General features: G+C 39.3%; 1 protein-coding gene across 5 annotated transcripts in view; it reads right to left on the bottom strand.

The window, feature by feature from the left end:
• Nucleotides 1-4300: 4300 nt before the first annotated feature.
• The window catches only part of LOC139762369 (uncharacterized), a 122572-nt gene continuing 107875 nt past the window's right edge, over nucleotides 4301-18997 (bottom strand). For 4 of the 5 annotated variants that reach the window (XM_071687158.1, XM_071687154.1, XM_071687156.1 and 1 more), the window contains exons 10-12: nucleotides 13370-13499; nucleotides 12122-12244; nucleotides 4301-7390 (exon numbers count right to left, since the gene is read on the bottom strand). In XM_071687158.1, the coding sequence (XP_071543259.1) occupies nucleotides 7181-7390; nucleotides 12122-12244; nucleotides 13370-13499 (463 nt within the window). In that variant the 3' untranslated portion in view covers nucleotides 4301-7180. The remainder of the gene's footprint in view (nucleotides 7391-12121; nucleotides 12245-13369; nucleotides 13500-18997) is intronic. The other variant, XM_071687157.1, reaches the window with a different exon arrangement.

Consider the following 18997-nt stretch of genomic DNA (forward strand, 5'->3'; position numbering starts at 1 on the left):
GAATTGAAGGACTATATACATAAAGGCACTGCATCATCAACTGGTTGAAAGATTCTTCACAATCATTACGACACCAAGTCATCATATTGGTGAGTGTCAAGTAAGCATGATGGGAAGACACTTTCTTCGTCCTATCCCATCCATGACAACTAAGGAAAGAGACAGTGCAAATGTCACATTTGTGCCATCACTACTCTGGGGCAGAGAAGAGTGTAGACAATACACTACATGTGTAGTGTACATGATCTACCTCAGAGTGTGCACCCATTTTGAGGTGTATCATTTGAGAAACAATTACTGAAAATAGAAAAGAGTATATTGTGTGAATGTAAATACAGATGCTCCCCAACTTATGGCCTATGCAACTTATGACCATCCGTTCATGTGACCAGAAAAAATATAAATGAAAAAATATGTAAATATAAAAATTATGTTAGGTCATACGTCCGCCAGTGCTAACAGCTGCATGTGTATGATAGTGAAGATCAGACGATCCCGCCACTGTGTACATCACAGCATCTTCCTTGGTTGACATTCAGTAAGCGTGCACTATTCAAGTGAATAATGAATTTTCAGGCTGGATTAAACCATCTTTGTATTAAACCTCACAGAAGATGAATGAGCAAGAGGAAAAACCCAACACATGTTGATAGATCTGGCAAGAAGCCAAGGAAGATGCTTGATTTGGAATTGAAAATGAATATGATGGAGGAAAGAATGTTAATGTGATTGGACTTGATCTACAGCTGTCGCATTTGATGGTCTCTACAATTTCAAAGGACAAAGAAAAATATGTGAAGCAGTGAAATGTTCAGCAAGGATGAAGTCTATGATAATAACAAAGCAATGACAAGAGCCCATCTACAAAATGGGGAAGTTGTTGATGCTATGGATGGAAGATCAAATTCGAAAATGTGTACCATTTAGCTTTCTAACAATTCAGGCGAAGGATAGAAGTCTTTTTGAGACTTTGAAGGAGCAAGCTGGAGAGGATTACATCGAGAACTCACAGTAAGTCATGGTTGGCTCAATAGATTTAAAAGAAGATATGTCTCGCACAATGTTCAAGTCACAGGTGAAGCAGCAAGTGCTGATGAAGGAGCTGCCAAAAAGTTCATTGAAAGTCTGGATGAATCAAGCCATGAACTAATGAATCTTAAATAAAAGTTAAAAAGAAACTACTGAACCATATAATAAAGCCAATTCATAAAAAACAAGATAATCTTGATAAAAATTGAGAAGGATAAAAGAATGCTGTACAGGTTTACGAATTCTACATACCATGCTTACATACGTACAGCTTATGTCAATTTTGAGATCTGACGGGAGTCAGAACGGAACTTGGACGTCCGTCAGTGAGCATCTGTATACAGTAAATATCAAACCATAAATCATTTGCAAATAGAGAAATAGCATTATTGTGAAGAAATATTGTATATATGTATGAATCTAAGGAAACTATAACAAAGGTATAGTAAAGCAAGTGCGTACATATTATATCATATCATGAGGGATGCATTATGTGGCTGGTAGAGTCTGCCATGGCATAAACCTATCTAATATGAAAAATATATTGATCTGTGTACCTCATCACGCAAATGAGTACAGATGTACCATATTGTACTAGAAAAATAGTTCTTCATTTGGCATGGAAATTATTTTTTCCTACAAGTCCTGCAGTAGGGATATACATGATATATGGAGTTGCCACAGTCAAAAGGTTAACTATCTTTAGAAAGTTGGTCATGGTCCTTGCCTCTATCAGTTGCATGTAGATTTGCACCGACACTGATATTGGCCAAATCAAGAGAAGTTAAAGAGAATAGTGTGTCATTCTGATCATCATGTAAGATTGGAGGAAACAACTGCAAGTGAATGTTAGTAAAGTTTTAATTTTCAAAAGAAATGGAATGTCACATTGTGACGGGTGAAAAGTTCAGTATGGATGGCAGTAGGAAAGTTGAAGTTGAGAGTAGCCTTGCACGTGAGGACAGTTAGTTGGAAGAGCACAAAAAGTTTCGATGAAAGGAAATGTTTTCCTTGAGCTATATGCATGAAGTTTGTACGATGGAGTGCACATCCCAAGTTGGAGGGGCAGAAATGGCTAATTTGCACAATGCAGATAGATAAAGAACAAAAATGTGAAAAGGATGTGCATTATGAAGAAATCATAAGTAAATGGATGAGTCCTTTAACCCATCAAAGGTGGGCAACATTACCTAACCTTTGTATGGTAGAAGCTGGGCAACATTACGTAACCTTGGGCTATTTCGCATCTACCATCATAATATCTGTTTACCCATTCCTGTAAACATCTAACCTTGCTCACCCATCTGCAGTCACCACCAATATTAGCTGTTATCTGATGTTTGTACAGTAGTAGGCGGGTAAAGTTACATAATGTTGAGTTATTTTGTGTCATAATTGTATGAAGTCTGTTGGGGATGAGAGAGCTTGGGAAGTGAGTCAGTTGTTGTTCGCTGATGATACAGCGCTGGTGGCTGATTCATGTGAGAAACTGCAGAAGCTGGTGACTGAGTTTGGTAAAGTGTGTGAAAGAAGAAAGTTAAGAGTAAATGTGAATAAGAGCACGGTTATTAGGTACAGTAGGGTTGAGGGTCAAGTCAGTTGGGAGGTGAGTTTGAATGGAGAAAAACTGGAGGAGGTGAAGTGTTTTAGATATCTGGGAGTGGATCTGGCAGCGGATGGAAACATGGAAGCGGAAGTGGATCATAGGGTGGGGGAGGGGGCGAAAATTCTGGGAGCCTTGAAGAATGTGTGGAAGTCGAGAACATTATCTCGGAAAGCAAAAATGGCTATGTTTGAAGGAATAGTGGTTCCAACAATGTTGTATGGTTGCGAGGCGTGGACTATGGATAGAGTTGTGCGCAGGAGGATGGATGTGCTGGAAATGAGATGTTTGAGGACAATGTGTGGTGTGAGGTGGTTTGATCGAGTAAGTAACGTAAGGGTAAGAGAGATGTGTGGAAATAAAAAGAGCGTGGTTGAGAGTGCAGAAGAGGGTGTTTTGAAATGGTTTGGTCACATGGAGAGAATGAGTGAGGAAAGATTGACCAAGAGGATATATGTGTCGGAGGTGGAGGGAACGAGGAGAAGAGGGAGACCAAATTGGAGGTGGAAAGATGGAGTGAAAAAGATTTTGTGTGATCGGGGCCTGAACATGCAGGAGGGTGAAAGGAGGGCAAGGAATAGAGTGAATTGGAGCGATGTGGTATACCGGGGTTGACGTGCTGTCAGTGGATTGAATCAAGGCATGTGAAGCGTCTGGGGTAAACCATGGAAAGCTGTGTAGGTATGTATATTTGCGTGTGTGGACGTATGTATATACATGTGTATGGGGGTGGGTTGGGCCATTTCTTTCGTCTGTTTCCTTGCGCTACCTCGCAAACGCGAGAGACAGCGACAAAGCAAAAAAAAAAAAAAAAAAAAAAAAAAATTGTATGATGAAATTGGGTTATGTGGTATCTCTGACATGTAAATAGATGTACACAGCAGTTGTAAATAAATGCATAAATGAGAGATTTAATGTAAAACAAGTGACTGCAGAGTCCCCTAGCCTCGTCCCAGGCGCGCCTGGTAAGCTGCCCACCCCAGGTCCTTCCACAGCCAGCTATGTTGGAGTATTGCATGAGTAACACCTCTTACCTTCATTTTTCACCCAATTTCATCTATTTATGTATGTATTGGCATATTCCTTGATACTTTATTACTAAAATGTGCTGCCTTATATGGATGTATAAAAACCTCGACTGCCTTTAATGGGTTAAGGTAATATGGAAGCATTTTATTAATATCTAAAGTAAAAAGAGATGCTGTCTCGCTTGACAATCAATGAGCAAGATGAAAAAGTAAGAAGCTCTTCTGTTCTAAGTATAAAAATCAAAGTTTCACTTGAAAATAAAAGGCACATGTTGATGATATGTTTGAGTTATTTCACAGGCTGTATGTACCTGAGCCATACCATGGAATTTGGAGTAGATTTTATTATGAAAGATAAGATATGGGGGGATATGAGGAAGAGATAATCAGAACAAAAAGACAACACAATTATGTAACATACTAATTTTTAATTTTCCAAAAGAAGGAACAGAGAAGGGGGGGCCAACTGAGGACATTCCCTCTACCTCGCTAATGTGGGAAATGGCAAATGTGTCAAAAAAAAAAAAACTAGCTTTCCATAATTTAGTGGCATTCAGTTATGGAGGAAACCTTGTCTCGAGTTATTAATGTAGTGTTCACTATATCACAATTATTGAAAGGAGGTAATGTAAAGGCAAAATTTTAAGAGCAAACATTTTCTATAAATACAAATATTGTATACAAAATCCAGGCTTGCTCAAAGAAACAAATCTTGCTTTCATCCTTAACTTTCTACACCATGTTTTTAGAGAAATTAATCATTAAGAGAAAAGCATAAAGAACACAAGCATTTTCTCTTCATGTTCTCTCTTTATTTTCAAGACATCAGTACATTATTGCTTCTCGTAAAAGTTGACCCAAAAGAATACTATCCTCACACATGTGATTCAAGAAACTTAATAAAATCAATTACCCTTTTTGCAGACCCACTGCAATTAATTATTTTTCCTTCCTTATCATACAAAAATTCTGTAGCCACACACTTTCAAGAGAGTAACTCAAAAAGAACTATAAACTTTGGGTTGCTTGACTAGAAGGAGTATTTCTGCTTAAAAAAGTTTCAGCAGCAACCTCCTAACATTCAGTCACTCTTGGTCTGAATTGATATCCTTATTGTAGTATGAAAATAAGAGAGAACAGGGATCATGTTGTGGGGCTCATGGGCAGCAGAGAAAGGCTGGGCACCTTCAGAAGAAACCTAACCTACTACTCAGGATTGGCACATCACCGTTGTTGTCTTAATGTGACACTCATTATACACCGTACCAGCTCTGGCAACATTTGCATATCTTAAATCCTGTAATAAGGAAATAAGTTTAGTCTATTTACACTGTCCACCTTTGGTGATAAACCTTAATTACTGTATTTTTCTCTGCCATCATTGGCAATATTGTCCTTTTACACACTGGTGCCACAAAAATTTCACATGCATATCCAACTTGAGCCCATTGTATACACAAGCAAGGGACATGATCGCCTGAGCCCACGCTTCTGCATCAGCAGCTCTGCATAAAAGCATGTTGAGCTGAGAGAACTGTTCCCAGGTTGGAGTTGAAAGCCCCCCAGCTCTGGGTAACAAGAAGGGAATCATACACCATATTTATACCCTAGCACAACTCAGTTTCCACACATTCAGCTGCAGCAAACAACCTATCAGCTGAGCTGGTTATGTGAACACTAGAGGGCAAACCAAAGGAAATGGTGTATGAATACCCTTAGTATCAATGGCAGCACTGTGACAAGGCTGCTATTTTTTTTGAGTGATTGGAACATCTTAGTTCCAGGTCCTTATGCTGTAACTTCTTTAATTATAGCATTAGGACACAATTGAATGTACATGCACACACAAACATATATGTGCCTAGTTGTTTTCAAGGAGCATTTATTCATGTTCCACATAATAATTAAAGGGAGAAAAAATAAAAAAATAAAAATAATCATTTGCTCCATATCATAGTTCTTGCTGCAAAACTTGGGTTACACTATCACACAGGACTAAGAAATGACTGCTCTACCAATATTGCTTGGGTCAGATAATTTAACTGTAGGACTGGTTGTACTGGCCACAGTGAGGGAAGCTTTGGGTGAAAGTATGTACAAATTCTACTAAATTGGCCAATCAAAATTAGTTAGGACTGCTATCTACTGTTCACAACAAATATTGGATCAACACTTCCAAAGTGTGGTGAGGCAGTGACTGTATTTTGCCTTTTTTGTTTGAAAAGGATTTCTGAAACTGCACACCCAACCGAGGCCACATGCAATATAAAGAAAAACAAGCTACAAAAATATTTGTTTGGGTAAAAAGCCATTAATTCCTGCAACTCTCAATAAAATGCTACAAAAAATTTCAACATGGCCATAACAGCATTTTCTCTTCTTACATCTCAAGGTAATCCTAAAAATAACTATTGAAAGTTTTATGAAGTAACTTGTCATCCTTCACTGCAAGGCAGCCTTACTTGTGAAATGCAATATCTATATTAACACCACATGAATACAAAATTTAACATACCTATAGGTAAATGAAAAGTAAAATGTAGAGAATTACAAAGGTATGAAAAACTAGTTTTCTACACTTTACTTAAATCTTACCAAATGATTATAGAAAAATTACTTATGGCTTTCGAAAAAAGCAATTATTTCTACAGCTATAATGAAAACTTTAAATGTTTTAACATATGCTTGATACTCAGTACTCCTTGGAAAAAAGGGGATCTTCCTGAATAAATAAGGAGCACCACATAAATCAATCAAGAAAATAATATACCTCTTAATAAAAGTAAAGGGTGATTAAAGAAAATTAATGAGAAGTTTATCTAAAGCACAAAATAATGGCTCCCTCAGATAAATGACCATCCAATATAATGCAAAAGTTATTTGGTCTATGATCACAAGCACATATACAAAAATAACTCTAATAATAATAATAATAGTATTAACAATAATAATCATAAAGGAAAAAAAAAATCACTTCACTGCTGACTGCTCTTATTCATTCTGCATTAAATTCAGCTGCTTCATCACAAAATTACAGTGTAACTTATAACTCTGGAATCAGAGGCACAGAGTTTTCATACATATAATGAATATCATTAAGCTTCCAGTCCTGCAATTTTCCCTTTTTTTCACATTTTATAAAACGATGATTACTGTACTGTTTTTAATATAGCAATGTGCTGCATTTTTATGCTTCTTAAAAAAAATCCACTCAGAAAAACAGCTACTGCTCTGAAATTAGGAACTCCATGCCATGCTTCATCTTGAAAAATTATTTGCAACAATGTCAAGATTGGACTTGAATGCTGCAAATTTTCTGTGCAGATAACACAGCTGCTATATTATTTCTGAACTAATTAATATCCTAAAAAGTTCTTGAGCAGTTTGGCCCCAGGTGTCTCATACAGCTGCAGTATTAAACCTGAGGCTGAGATGAGGCTTCTGTGATTATCTGCTTTAGCCTGCTTCCTATGCAGCACGTAGATACAATATGCACAATCGAAGACTAGATGGCAAACTGTCAATAATCTGATACTGTGCCATCATCATGACCTGACGCAGTGGCACGATGACGTTTTGTCTTCCTCAGATTGCGTTGGGGTGGTGGTGGTTCATTGGAAGTGGATGTTGGAGTATGGTCAGTGGTATCAGCAGTTGCTTCTGTGTGACGTCGCCGTCGTTCCCGCCTGGTAATCCGGCGTATAGCTCTATCTGCCTCTGCATTCTTCACCTAATAAAATAAACACACTTTGTTAAGTACCCATACTATAGATATTCCAAAAACCAAACTCTGAGAATACAAGATGCTATAAATTGGGCTTATAATTAAATTGAAATAGATAAAATGCTGCATGAGATCTACTTCCAGCCATACATCACAGGGTATCCACAAAAAAACTCCTTCACATAACTTAGTGTATTACTAAATAAATAAACCATTAAAACTTACATTACATCTAATTTTCTATACCTCTTCCAAATACAATTCAGTCATTTTTTACCATAATTGGCACACCACTGCATATTTACTCAGTAATGACTTCTACATTGACTTATGCACATCTAATTTACTTCTTACTGACTCAATCAATGCTTCCCCAGACAACATCCATCTTATGAGGTTGCATCCTCCAACTTACTGCCATGCAGATGGACAATACCTCTCAGCAGAGCTCAAAACATCTATACTTACAAATGTTTTCATTACTTTCAGCAAAGTTCCAAGAAAATTAGTCTTTTAACCATGACACTTCAAACCTCATTTCCACAAAAAACATTGCCTAAACATTTGATTCTCTGGATCATTAATTTCACCAAACAATCTTATCTTGACTTTAAGAATAATTTCACAAAAAACCTTTACTTATGCATAAACAGGTACAATGTGCATTTTTCTACTATCATGGCAGGGTGGCACATGAAGTCCATCAAACATCAGATGTGGCAAACTCATCCTAGCTCACATCTAATTTGTCACAAAAGCCTAGTCCAAAAAGTAAATGAAAACCCAATAATCACTAATTTAGCTAATTAATCAGGTAGAAACTCAAACTGTCTGACTAGCCCCATTTTAACAGTACACATGCAGAAACTGTTGCTTAAACACCTTTTACATACACCCATATTCAATATGTATTCTACTACAGTCACAGCAGGATAGTACATGAAGTCTTCCCAAAACATCTGAAGTGGAAAGCTCATCCTAAGTATATATCACGTGAGTAGGCCCAAATCTTTTTTGGTGACCAGCAGTGTTTGATACTAAGATGAGGCATAATGAGCAGCTTGAGAAAAAGGCTGATGACAACAAAAATGGGTGATTTAAATGAAAAGGTGAGTAATGTGGCAGTTGAATGTATAACAGGTGTACATTAGGGTGTTCAGTGTTGTAAATGGAAATGATGAAGAGGGATATAGGGTCAATGTGCTGTCAATGGACTGAACCAGGGTGATGTGAAAAGTCTGGAATAAACCATGGAAAGTTTTGTGGGGCCTGGATGTGGAAAGGGAGCTGTGGTTTCGGTGCATCACACATGACAACTAGAGACTGAGTGTGAACGAATATGACCTTTTTTTGTCTTTTCCTAACGCTACCTCGCAGGGGGGTGGGTTTTGGGGTGTTATTTCATGTGTGGCAGGGAGGCAACAGGAATGGATGAAGGCAGCAAGTATGAATATGTACATGTGTATATATGTATATGTCTATGTATGTATATGTATGTATACGTTGAAATGTATAGGTATGTATATGTGCATGGGTGGGCGTTTATGTATATAATAGTGTATGTGGGAGGGCTGGGTCATTCTTTCATCTGTTTCTTAGCGCTACCTTACTGACGCAGGAGACGGCGATTGAGACAGCGACAAAAAATATATATATATATATATATATATATATATATATATATATATATATATGAAGCTTTTTTTTTTTTTTTTTTTTTTTATACTTTGTCGCTGTCTCCCGCGTTTGCGAGGTAGCGCAAGGAAACAGACGAAAGAAATGGCCCCCCCCCATACACATGTACATACACACGTCCACACACGCAAATATACATACCTACACAGCTTTCCATGGTTTACCCCAGACGCTTCACATGCCTTGCTTCAATCCACTGACAGCACGTCAACCCCTGTATACCACATGACTCCAATTCACTCTATTTCTTGCCCTCCTTTCACCCTCCTGCATGTTCAGGCCCCGATCACACAAAATCTTTTTCACTCCATCTTTCCACCTCCAATTTGGTCTCCCTCTTCTCCTCGTTCCCTCCACCTCCGACACATATATCCTCTTGGTCAATCTCTCCTCACTCATTCTCTCCATGTGCCCAAACCATTTCAAAACACCCTCTTCTGCTCTCTCAACCACGCTCTTTTTATTTCCACACATCTCTCTTACCCTTACGTTACTTACTCGATCAAACCACCTCACACCACACATTGTCCTCAAACATCTCATTTCCAGCACATCCATCCTCCTGCGCACCACTCTATCCATAGCCCACGCCTCGCAACCATACAACATTGTTGGAACCACTATTCCCTCAAACATACCCATTTTTGCTTTCCGAGATAATGTTCTCGACTTCCACACATTTTTCAAGGCTCCCAAAATTTTCGCCCCCTCCCCCACCCTATGATCCACTTCCGCTTCCATGGTTCCATCCGCTGACAGATCCACTCCCAGATATCTAAAACACTTCACTTCCTGGGGTAAACCATGGAAAGCTGTGTAGGTATGTATATTTGCGTGTGTGGACGTATGTATATACATGTGTATGGGGGTGGGTTGGGCCATTTCTTTCGTCTGTTTCCTTGCGCTACCTCGCAAACGCGGGAGACAGAAAAAAAAAAAAAAAAAAAAAAAAAAAAAAAAAAAAAATATATATATATATATATATATATATATATATATATATATATATATATATATTTGAAGGAATAGTGGTTCCAACAATGTTGTATGGTTGCGAGGCATGGGCTATGGATAGAGTTGTGCGCAGGAGGATGGATGTCCTGGAAATGAGATGTTTGAGGACAATGTGTGGTGTGAGGTGGTTTGATCGAGTAAGTAACGTAAGGGTAAGAGAGATGTGTGGAAATAAAAAGAGCGTGGTTGAGAGAGCAGAAGAGGGTGTTTTGAAATGGTTTGGGCACATGGAGAGAATGAGTGAGGAAAGATTGACCAAGAGGATATATGTGTCGGAGGTGGAGGGAACGAGAAGTGGGAGACCAAATTGGAGGTGGAAAGATAGAGTGAAAAAGATTTTGTGTGATCGGGGCCTGAACATGCAGGAGGGTGAAAGGAGGGCAAGGAATAGAGTGAATTGGATCGATGTGGTATACCGGGGTTGACATGCTGTCGGTGGACTGAATCAGGGCATGTGAAACGTCTGGGGTAAACCATGGAAAGCTGTGTAGGTATGTATATTTGCGTGTGTGGACGTGTATGTATATACATGTGTATGGGGGTGGGTTGGGACATTTCTTTCATCTGCTTCCTTGCGCTACCTCGCAAACGCGGGAGACAGCGAAAAAAAAAAAATAATATATGTATATTTGCGTGTGTGGATGTGTATGTATATACATGTGTATGGGGGTGGGTTGGGCCATTTCTTTCGTCTGTTTCCTTGCGCTACCTCGCAAACGCAGGAGACAGTGACAAAGCAAAATAATAATATAATAAAAAAATATATATTTTACCTTTTTTTTCCAAACTTGATTATCATTCCCATGTTAATGAGGTAGCACCAGGAACACAATGAAAAGGCCTCATTTGCTCACAACTATTTTCTAATTGTCATATGTAAGGCACCAAAACCACAGCCCTATATCCAAAACAAGACCCCACAGACATTTATGAGGTCTCAGACTGCTTTATATGCCTTGATTTGGTCCACTAGTAGTACGTTGCCCCTGTATCCCACACCGCTCCAATTCACTCTTATCTATATAGGCATACCTTTCACCCTCCTTTATGTTCAAGCCCTGACCTCTTAAAATCTTTTTCACTCCAGCCTTTTATCTCCAATTTGGTCTTCTAATTGTCCCCTCCACTTCTGGCACATATACCTCTTCATCAACCTCTCCTGATTTGTTCTCTCCATACAACCAAACTTATACTTCCATACTTTGAACATTAACCTTTATCCCCATTGCCTTTACACAATGGCATGATACAAATCCTAAGGTAACTCACCATGATCAACATAAACATTAAAATTCTTAACTAATCAATAATGCCAGAATCTATCTGCATATGGTTAAATAGCGAGTGAAAACTCACCTTTGGCAAGGATGTATCATGGGGTACAATATCTTCACAAGATATTCTCACTACAAAAGAGTCTACATTTCCTTGCTACTAAAGTACAACAGCCTTCAGCTGTAGGCACCTTTGGAAGGAAGTCCTGGGTAAAACCAGGACTCCTAGAAAGAGACCCAGGGGTAAATATAAATAAAGGTAAATGGGATCTGGTTGTGGATAGGAGGCTCTGGTTTCAATACATTATACATGACAGTTAAACTGTGGATGTGAAAAAAATAATGCCACTTCTTTTCTGTTCCTGGTACTATCTCACTGAAGTGGGACATGGCAAACATGAATGAAAAAAGATACATACAGATGAAGTGATAGGAAAGCTGCTAGAAGTGGAAGAATTTTTATGGAGAGTAAAGCCTGTTTGCAAGACAGAAAACAAGAGGTATAGGTAGGTCTGAAGTAGGGATGTTTGAAATGCATGATGTCACCAATGCTGTTTAATGTGTTTATAAATGGGGTGCTGAGAGAGATGAGAGTAAGGGTCTTGGAGAAAGAAACACATGTGCAGTGTGCCAAGTTAATGTCTTGAAATAGTTATAAATATTTGAAAAAACTTACTCAGAAATACTGCTAGCATATGTGAGAGATCCCAAAAAAGGCTAATCACAAGGTTACTGTAATGATTCTGTAACAAACCTCTCCTAGTACATTTTTTGTGATTGTGATGAATTTACGTTTTTTCTTTCGAGTTGCAGTTGGATGACCACTGTTACTTCCAATGCTAGATATCATACAACTTCTTTCATCCACAAAACCCATCTGGAAAGATAAAAAGTAATATTAAATTATCTAATACACACACATTTATCTGTTATATTCTTTCTACTCCTAAGGGTACTAGTAATGATAGTTTCTAGCAAAATTCAAATAGGTCTTTGCAAATTTATCAATGAATGGGGCATATGTCTTGTACTACTGGTCCCCCCAATTAAATGGCATTCATCAAAGCTGAGTTGACACTTATCCCATTTACATTTAGCTAAAAAATAAATCTTTATGAAACTATGATTTGCACACACATGGTAGTTCATAGTTTACAAAATTAATGAGAAAAATAAACATTCATATAAATTTGTCTGAAGCTGATGAAAAACAATAAAAGAATGTCACATTACTACATTCAAAAGAATAATACATAATCAATGGTGAACAATGAGAGCTACAATGATGAAGTGAAAAAATGAAAGCAAGATGGAAACTGAGGGTGTGCCAAAACCATATTCTGTGCTCATCTGAAAGCGACTAAATAAAAACCTGCCAAGTTACTAATACTGACTGAACAATAAGCAAAAGATGGTGAACAATGTTTGAAAAAAGAAAAAGCATCTATCTTGCATATGTCTGGAAATTATTTATCTATATCCCTGATGCCTGTTCTCTTCAGGAATTCCTATCAAGGGGGTGGCCACAGCAAGAGCCTCAATGTATTCCTGTCCTTACACGCCTCCTTTGCATATATCATTTCAAGCATTCTTCTACCATCTCTCTCCCTCCAGTACTTTTCCTCTCAAACCATCCCCTTTAATTGTGCTATCATACACTCTCCTTTTAAATTCCCCATTTTGCATTCTTTCCACAAGCTTTAACCATCTCAAAGTATTACATTTCACCCAATCCACCACTCCATAATTCATTCCCTATGCATTCACTGCCATACCAAATCTGTCATACAACCTCCCCATTTCTTTCTTCATTCCATTTATTTATACCACAAGTTTCTCTCAAATAACTCATTTCCACAATAACATTCAAAAGTTCGTCAGACTATGCAGTATTGTTGATTACTGTTAATGCGCTCTTAAGTTATAATTTATGATCCCTTCAAAAGAAAGAGATGAAACAGTGAAACATATGTAATAATGTAAATGATAAACAAAATACAACCTTGCTTTCACAGGATGAGCCAAGAGTTGGAAAATCCATCTCAGAATCAATCTCAAATGATGAACTATGATGATCAAGCTTTTCTCCCTCACTGTAGGCTGCTCCTTCACTCTTATTACGTCGGCGTCGTCTGTTAAAAGACATCTTAGGTTAAAAAAAAAGAAAGAAAAAACTCTCTCTCCAAGGAAGTATCCCATCAACATGAAATAAATTCCCTGAGAACTCAGTATAGGAGTTAGAACTCAGTCTACCCGCATATTTCAGAGAAGAGGTATCAGCCTTCACTTGCCCTTATGGTATACAGGGGTCACTGTGCAGTCAGTGAACTGAACCAGGGCATGTGAAGCATCTGGGGTAAGCCATGTAAAGGACTGTGGGGCCTGGTTGTGCTTAGGAAGTTGTGGTTTTGGTGCAATGCATGACAGCTTGAGACTGACTGTGAATGAATGTGTCTATTCCTGGCACTATCTTTTGAGATAGACAGAATGCTATTTCCTGTGTAGTGGGGTAGCAACAGAATGGATGAAAGCAAGCATGAATATGTACATGTGTATATATGTATATGTCTGTGTATGTATATGTTGATATGATATGAATATGTGCATGTATGGGCATCTATGTATAATGTGTATATGAGTGGATGGGCCACTCTTCATCTGTTTCCTGGCACTACCTCACACTGACATGGGAAACAGCTATCAAGTATAATAATAATAACAACAATAATAATAATAATAATAACAATAATAATAATAATAATAATAATAATAATAATCTATTATGGAATTTATTAAAAAAGGGGGTGACTGTATTGCTGACTGGTTGGTAAGGTTATTTAATGTATGTATGATTCATGGTGAGGTGCCTGAGGATTGGCGGAATGCTTGCATAGTGCCATTGTACAAAGGCAAAGGGGATAAGAGTGAGTGCTCAAATTACAGAGGTATAAGTTTGTTGAGTATTCCTGGTAAATTATATGGGAGGGTATTGATTGAGAGGGTGAAGGCATGTACAGAGCATCAGATTGGGGAAGAGCAGTGTGGTTTCAGAAGTGGTAGAGGATGTGTGGATCAGGTGTTTGCTTTGAAGAATGTATGCGAGAAATACTTAGAAAAACAAATGGATTTGTATGTAGCATTCATGGATCTGGAGAGGGCATATGATAGAGTTGATAGAGATGCTCTGTGGAAGGTATTAAGAATATATGGTGTGGGAGGCAAGTTGTTAGAAGCAGTGAAAAGTTTTTATCGAGGATGTAAGGCATGTGTACGTGTAGGAAGAGAGGAAAGTGATTGGTTCTCAGTGAATGTAGGTTTGCGGCAGGGGTGTGTGATGTCTCCATGGTTGTTTAATTTGTTTATGGATGGGGTTGTTAGGGAGGTGAATGCAAGAGCTTTGGAAAGAGGGGCAAGTATGCAGTCTGTTGTGGATGAGAGAGCTTGGGAAGTGAGTCAGTTGTTATTCGCTGATGATACAGCACTGGTGGCTGATTCATGTAAGAAACTGCAGAAGCTGGTGACTGAGTTTGGTAAAGTGTGTGAAAGAAGAAAGTTAAGAGTAAATGTGAATAAGAGCAAGGTTATTAGGTACAGTAGGGTTGAGGGTCAAGTCAACTGGGAGGTAAGTTTGAATGGAGAAAAGCTGGAGGAAGTGAAGTGTTTTAGATATCTGGGAGTGGATCTGGCAGTGGATGGAACCATGGAAGCGGAAGTGAATCATAGGGTGGGGGAGGGGGCGAAAATTCTGGGAGCCTTGAGGAATGTTTGGAAGTCGAGAACATAATCTCGGAAAGCAAAAATGGGTATGTTTGAAGGAATAGTGGTTCCAACAATGTTGTATGGTTGCGAGGCGTGGGCTATGGACAGAGTTGTGCGCAGGAGGGTGGATGTGCTGGAAATGAGATGTTTGAGGACAATATGTGGTGTGAGGTGGTTTGATCGAGTAAGTAATGTAAGGGTGAGAGAGATGTGTGGAAATAAAAAGAGTGTGGTTGAGAGAGCAGAAGAGGGTGTTTTGAAATGGTTTGGTCACATGGAGAGAATGAGTGGGGAAAGATTGACCAAGAGGATATATGTGTCAGAGGTGGAGGGAACGAGGAGAAGTGGGAGACCAAATTGGAGGTGGAAAGATGGAGTGAAAAAGATTTTGAGTGATCAAGGCCTGAACATGCAGGAGGGTGGAAGGCATGCAAGGAATAGAGTGAATTGGAATGATGTGGTATACCGGGGTTGACGTGCTGTCAATGGATTGAACCAGGGCATGTGAAGCGTCTGGGGTAAACCATGCAAAGTGTGTGGGGCCTGGATGTGGAAAGGGAGCTGTGGTTTCGGTGCATTATTACATGACAGCTAGAGACTGAGTGTGAACGAATGGGGCCTTTGGTGTTTTTCCTAGCGCTACCTCGCACACATGAGGGGGGAGGGGGTTGTTATTCCATGTGTGGCGAGGTGGCGATGGGAACAAATAAAGGCAGACACTATGAATTATGTACATGTGTATATATGTATATGTCTGTGTGTGTAATATATAAGTGTACATTGAGATGTATAGGTATGTATATTGTGCGTGTGTGGACATGTATGTATATACATGTGTATGTGGGCGGGTTGGGCCATTCTTTTGTCTGTTTCCTTGCGCTACCTCGCTAACGCGGGAGACAGCGATAAAGCAAAATAAATAAATAAATAAATAAATAAATAATAATAATAATCTGTTTCTCCATTTAGAAATTTTAAATACAAGGAGGGTAGGGTTTCTAACCCTCGCTTCCGTCCCCTTTAGTCTCCTTCTACGACACGTGAGGAATGTGTGGGAAGTATTCTTTCTCCCCTATCTCCAGGACAATATGTGGTGTGAGGTGGTTTGATCGAGTACGTAATGAAAGGGTAAGAGAGATGTGGGGTAATAAAAAGAGTGTGGTTGAGAGACCAGAAGAGGGTGTTTTGAAATGGTTTGGTCAAATGGAGAGAATGAGTGAGGAAAGATTGACAGAGAGGATATATGTGTCAGAGGTGGAGGGAACAAGGAGAAGTGGGAGACCAAATTGGAGGTGGAAAGATGGAGTGAAAAAGATTTTGAGTGATTGGGGCCTAAACATGCAGGAGGGTGAGAGGTGTGCAAGGAATAGAGTGAATTGGAACGATGTGGTATACCGGGGTCGATGTGCTGTCAATGGATTGAACCAGGGCATGTGAAGAGTCTGGGGTAAACCATGGAAAGTTTTGTGGGGCCTGGATGTGGAAAGGGAGCTGTGGTTTCGGTGTATTATACATGACAGCTAGAGACTGAGTGTGAACGAATGTGGCCTTTGTTGTCTTTTCCTAGTGCTACCTCGTGCACATGTGGGGGGAGGGGGTTTTCATTTCATGTGTGGCGGGGTGGCGACAGGAATGAATAAGGGCAGACAGTATGAATTATTTACATGTGTATATATATATATTTCTGTGTGTGTGTGTGTATATATATATATATATACATATATACATACATATATATATTTTTTTTTTTTATACCTCGTCGCTGTCTCCCGCAGCTGCGAGGTAGCGCAAGGAAACAGACGAAAGAAATGGCCCAACCCCCCCATACACATGTACATACACACGTCCACACACGCAAATATACATACCTACACAGCTTTCCATGGTTTACCCCGGACGCTTCACATGCCTTGATTCAATCCACTGACAGCACGTCAACCCCTGTATACCACATCGCTCCAATTCACTCTATTCCTTGCCCTCCTTTCACCCTCCTGCATGTTCAGGCCCCGATCACACAAAATCCTTTTCACTCCATCTTTCCACCTCCAATTTGGTCTCCCTCTTCTCCTCGTTCCCTCCACCTCCGACACATATATCCTCTTGGTCAATCTTTCCTCACTCATTCTCTCCATGTGCCCAAACCATTTCAAAACACCCTCTTCTGCTCTCTCAACCACGCTCTTTTTATTTCCACACATCTCTCTTACCCTTACGTTACTTACTCGATCAAACCACCTCACACCACACATTGTCCTCAAACATCTCATTTCCAGCACCTCCATCCTCCTGCGCACAACTCTATCCATAGCCCACGCCTTGCAACCATACAACATTGTTGGAACCACTATTCCTTCAAACATACCCATTTTTGCTTTCCGAGATAATGTTCTCGACTTCCACACATTTTTCAAGGCTCCCAAAATTTTCGCCCCCTCCCCCACCCTATGATCCACTTCCGCTTCCATGGTTCCATCCGCTGACAGATCCACTCCCAGATATCTAAAACACTTCACTTCCTCCAGTTTTTCTCCATTCAAACTCACCTCCCAATTGACTTGACCCTCAACCCTACTGTATCTAATAACCTTGCTCTTATTCACATTTACTCTTAACTTTCTTCTTCCACACACTTTACCAAACTCCGTCACCAGCTTCTGCAGTTTCTCACATGAATCCGCCACCAGCGCTGTATCATCAGCGAACAACAACTGACTCGCTTCCCAAGCTCTCTCATCCCCAACAGACTTCATACTTGCCCCTCTTTCCAAGACTCTTGCATTTACCTCCCTAACAACCCCATCCATAAACAATATATATATATATATATATATATATATATATATATATATATATATATATACGTTGAGATGTATAGGTATGTATATGTGCATGTGGACGTGTATGTATATACATGTGTATGTAGGTGGGTTGGGCCATTCTTTCCTGTTTCCTTGGGCTACCTCGCTAATGCGGGAGACAGCAACAAAGTAATAATAACTTGTTGGTATCCCTGGGGATAGGGAAGAAAGAATACTTCCCACGTATTCGCTGCGTGTTGTAGAAGGTGACTAAAAGAGAGGGAGCGGGGGGCTGGAAATCCTCCCCTCTCGTTTTTGATTTTCCAAAAGAAGGAGTAGAGAAGGGGGCCAAGTGAGGATGTTCCTGATAAGGTTCAGTCCTCTATTCTTAACACTACCTCACTAATGCGGGAAATGGCGAATAGCATGAAAAAAAAAGAAAAAGTATGAATGAGAGGGATAGTGAGAGAAGCAAATGCAAGGGTCTTGGAGAGAGAGGCAAGTATGCAGTTTGAAGGGGGTTAGGGGGACTTGGAAGTGAGTCAGTTCTTGTTTGCTGATGACACAGCAAACACATTCCTTGTAAGTTGCAGAAGGCAACAAGAGAGGTAGGAGCAGGTGTCTGGAATTCTTCCCTTCCTGTTTCACTTTCTAAAAGAATGAACAGAGCAAGGAGCCAAATAAGGAATTTTCTGTCATCTTTCTTCAAAAAATCAAAAAATAGCTTTACACAGCAGATTGGATATGATGCTCTCATGATGGCTGTGACAGGAAAAAATTAAAAAAAAATATGTTTCAGCAAGACCACCATGCAATCATAAGTAATAAAATGAAATTATAGGAATGCAGAGGTGATTTAATCCTTCCTGTGAGAGTGTGCAGTTGATGAAGGGAGTGCCCATACACTGACACAGGTCTACAAGAACTGTTACCATAACATCATAATAATATTACAACATGCATCATAGGATTAGGTTACGAATATGTACCACAACTTGTGGTCCATTTACTTTCCTGTATGAGGGTACCAGAATAAGTGAATCCAAACAGATTAATAGACTAAAAAGAGT

Source organism: Panulirus ornatus, chromosome 43, assembly GCF_036320965.1.
Source record: "Panulirus ornatus isolate Po-2019 chromosome 43, ASM3632096v1, whole genome shotgun sequence".
NCBI classification, from domain to species: Eukaryota; Metazoa; Arthropoda; class Malacostraca; order Decapoda; family Palinuridae; genus Panulirus; species Panulirus ornatus.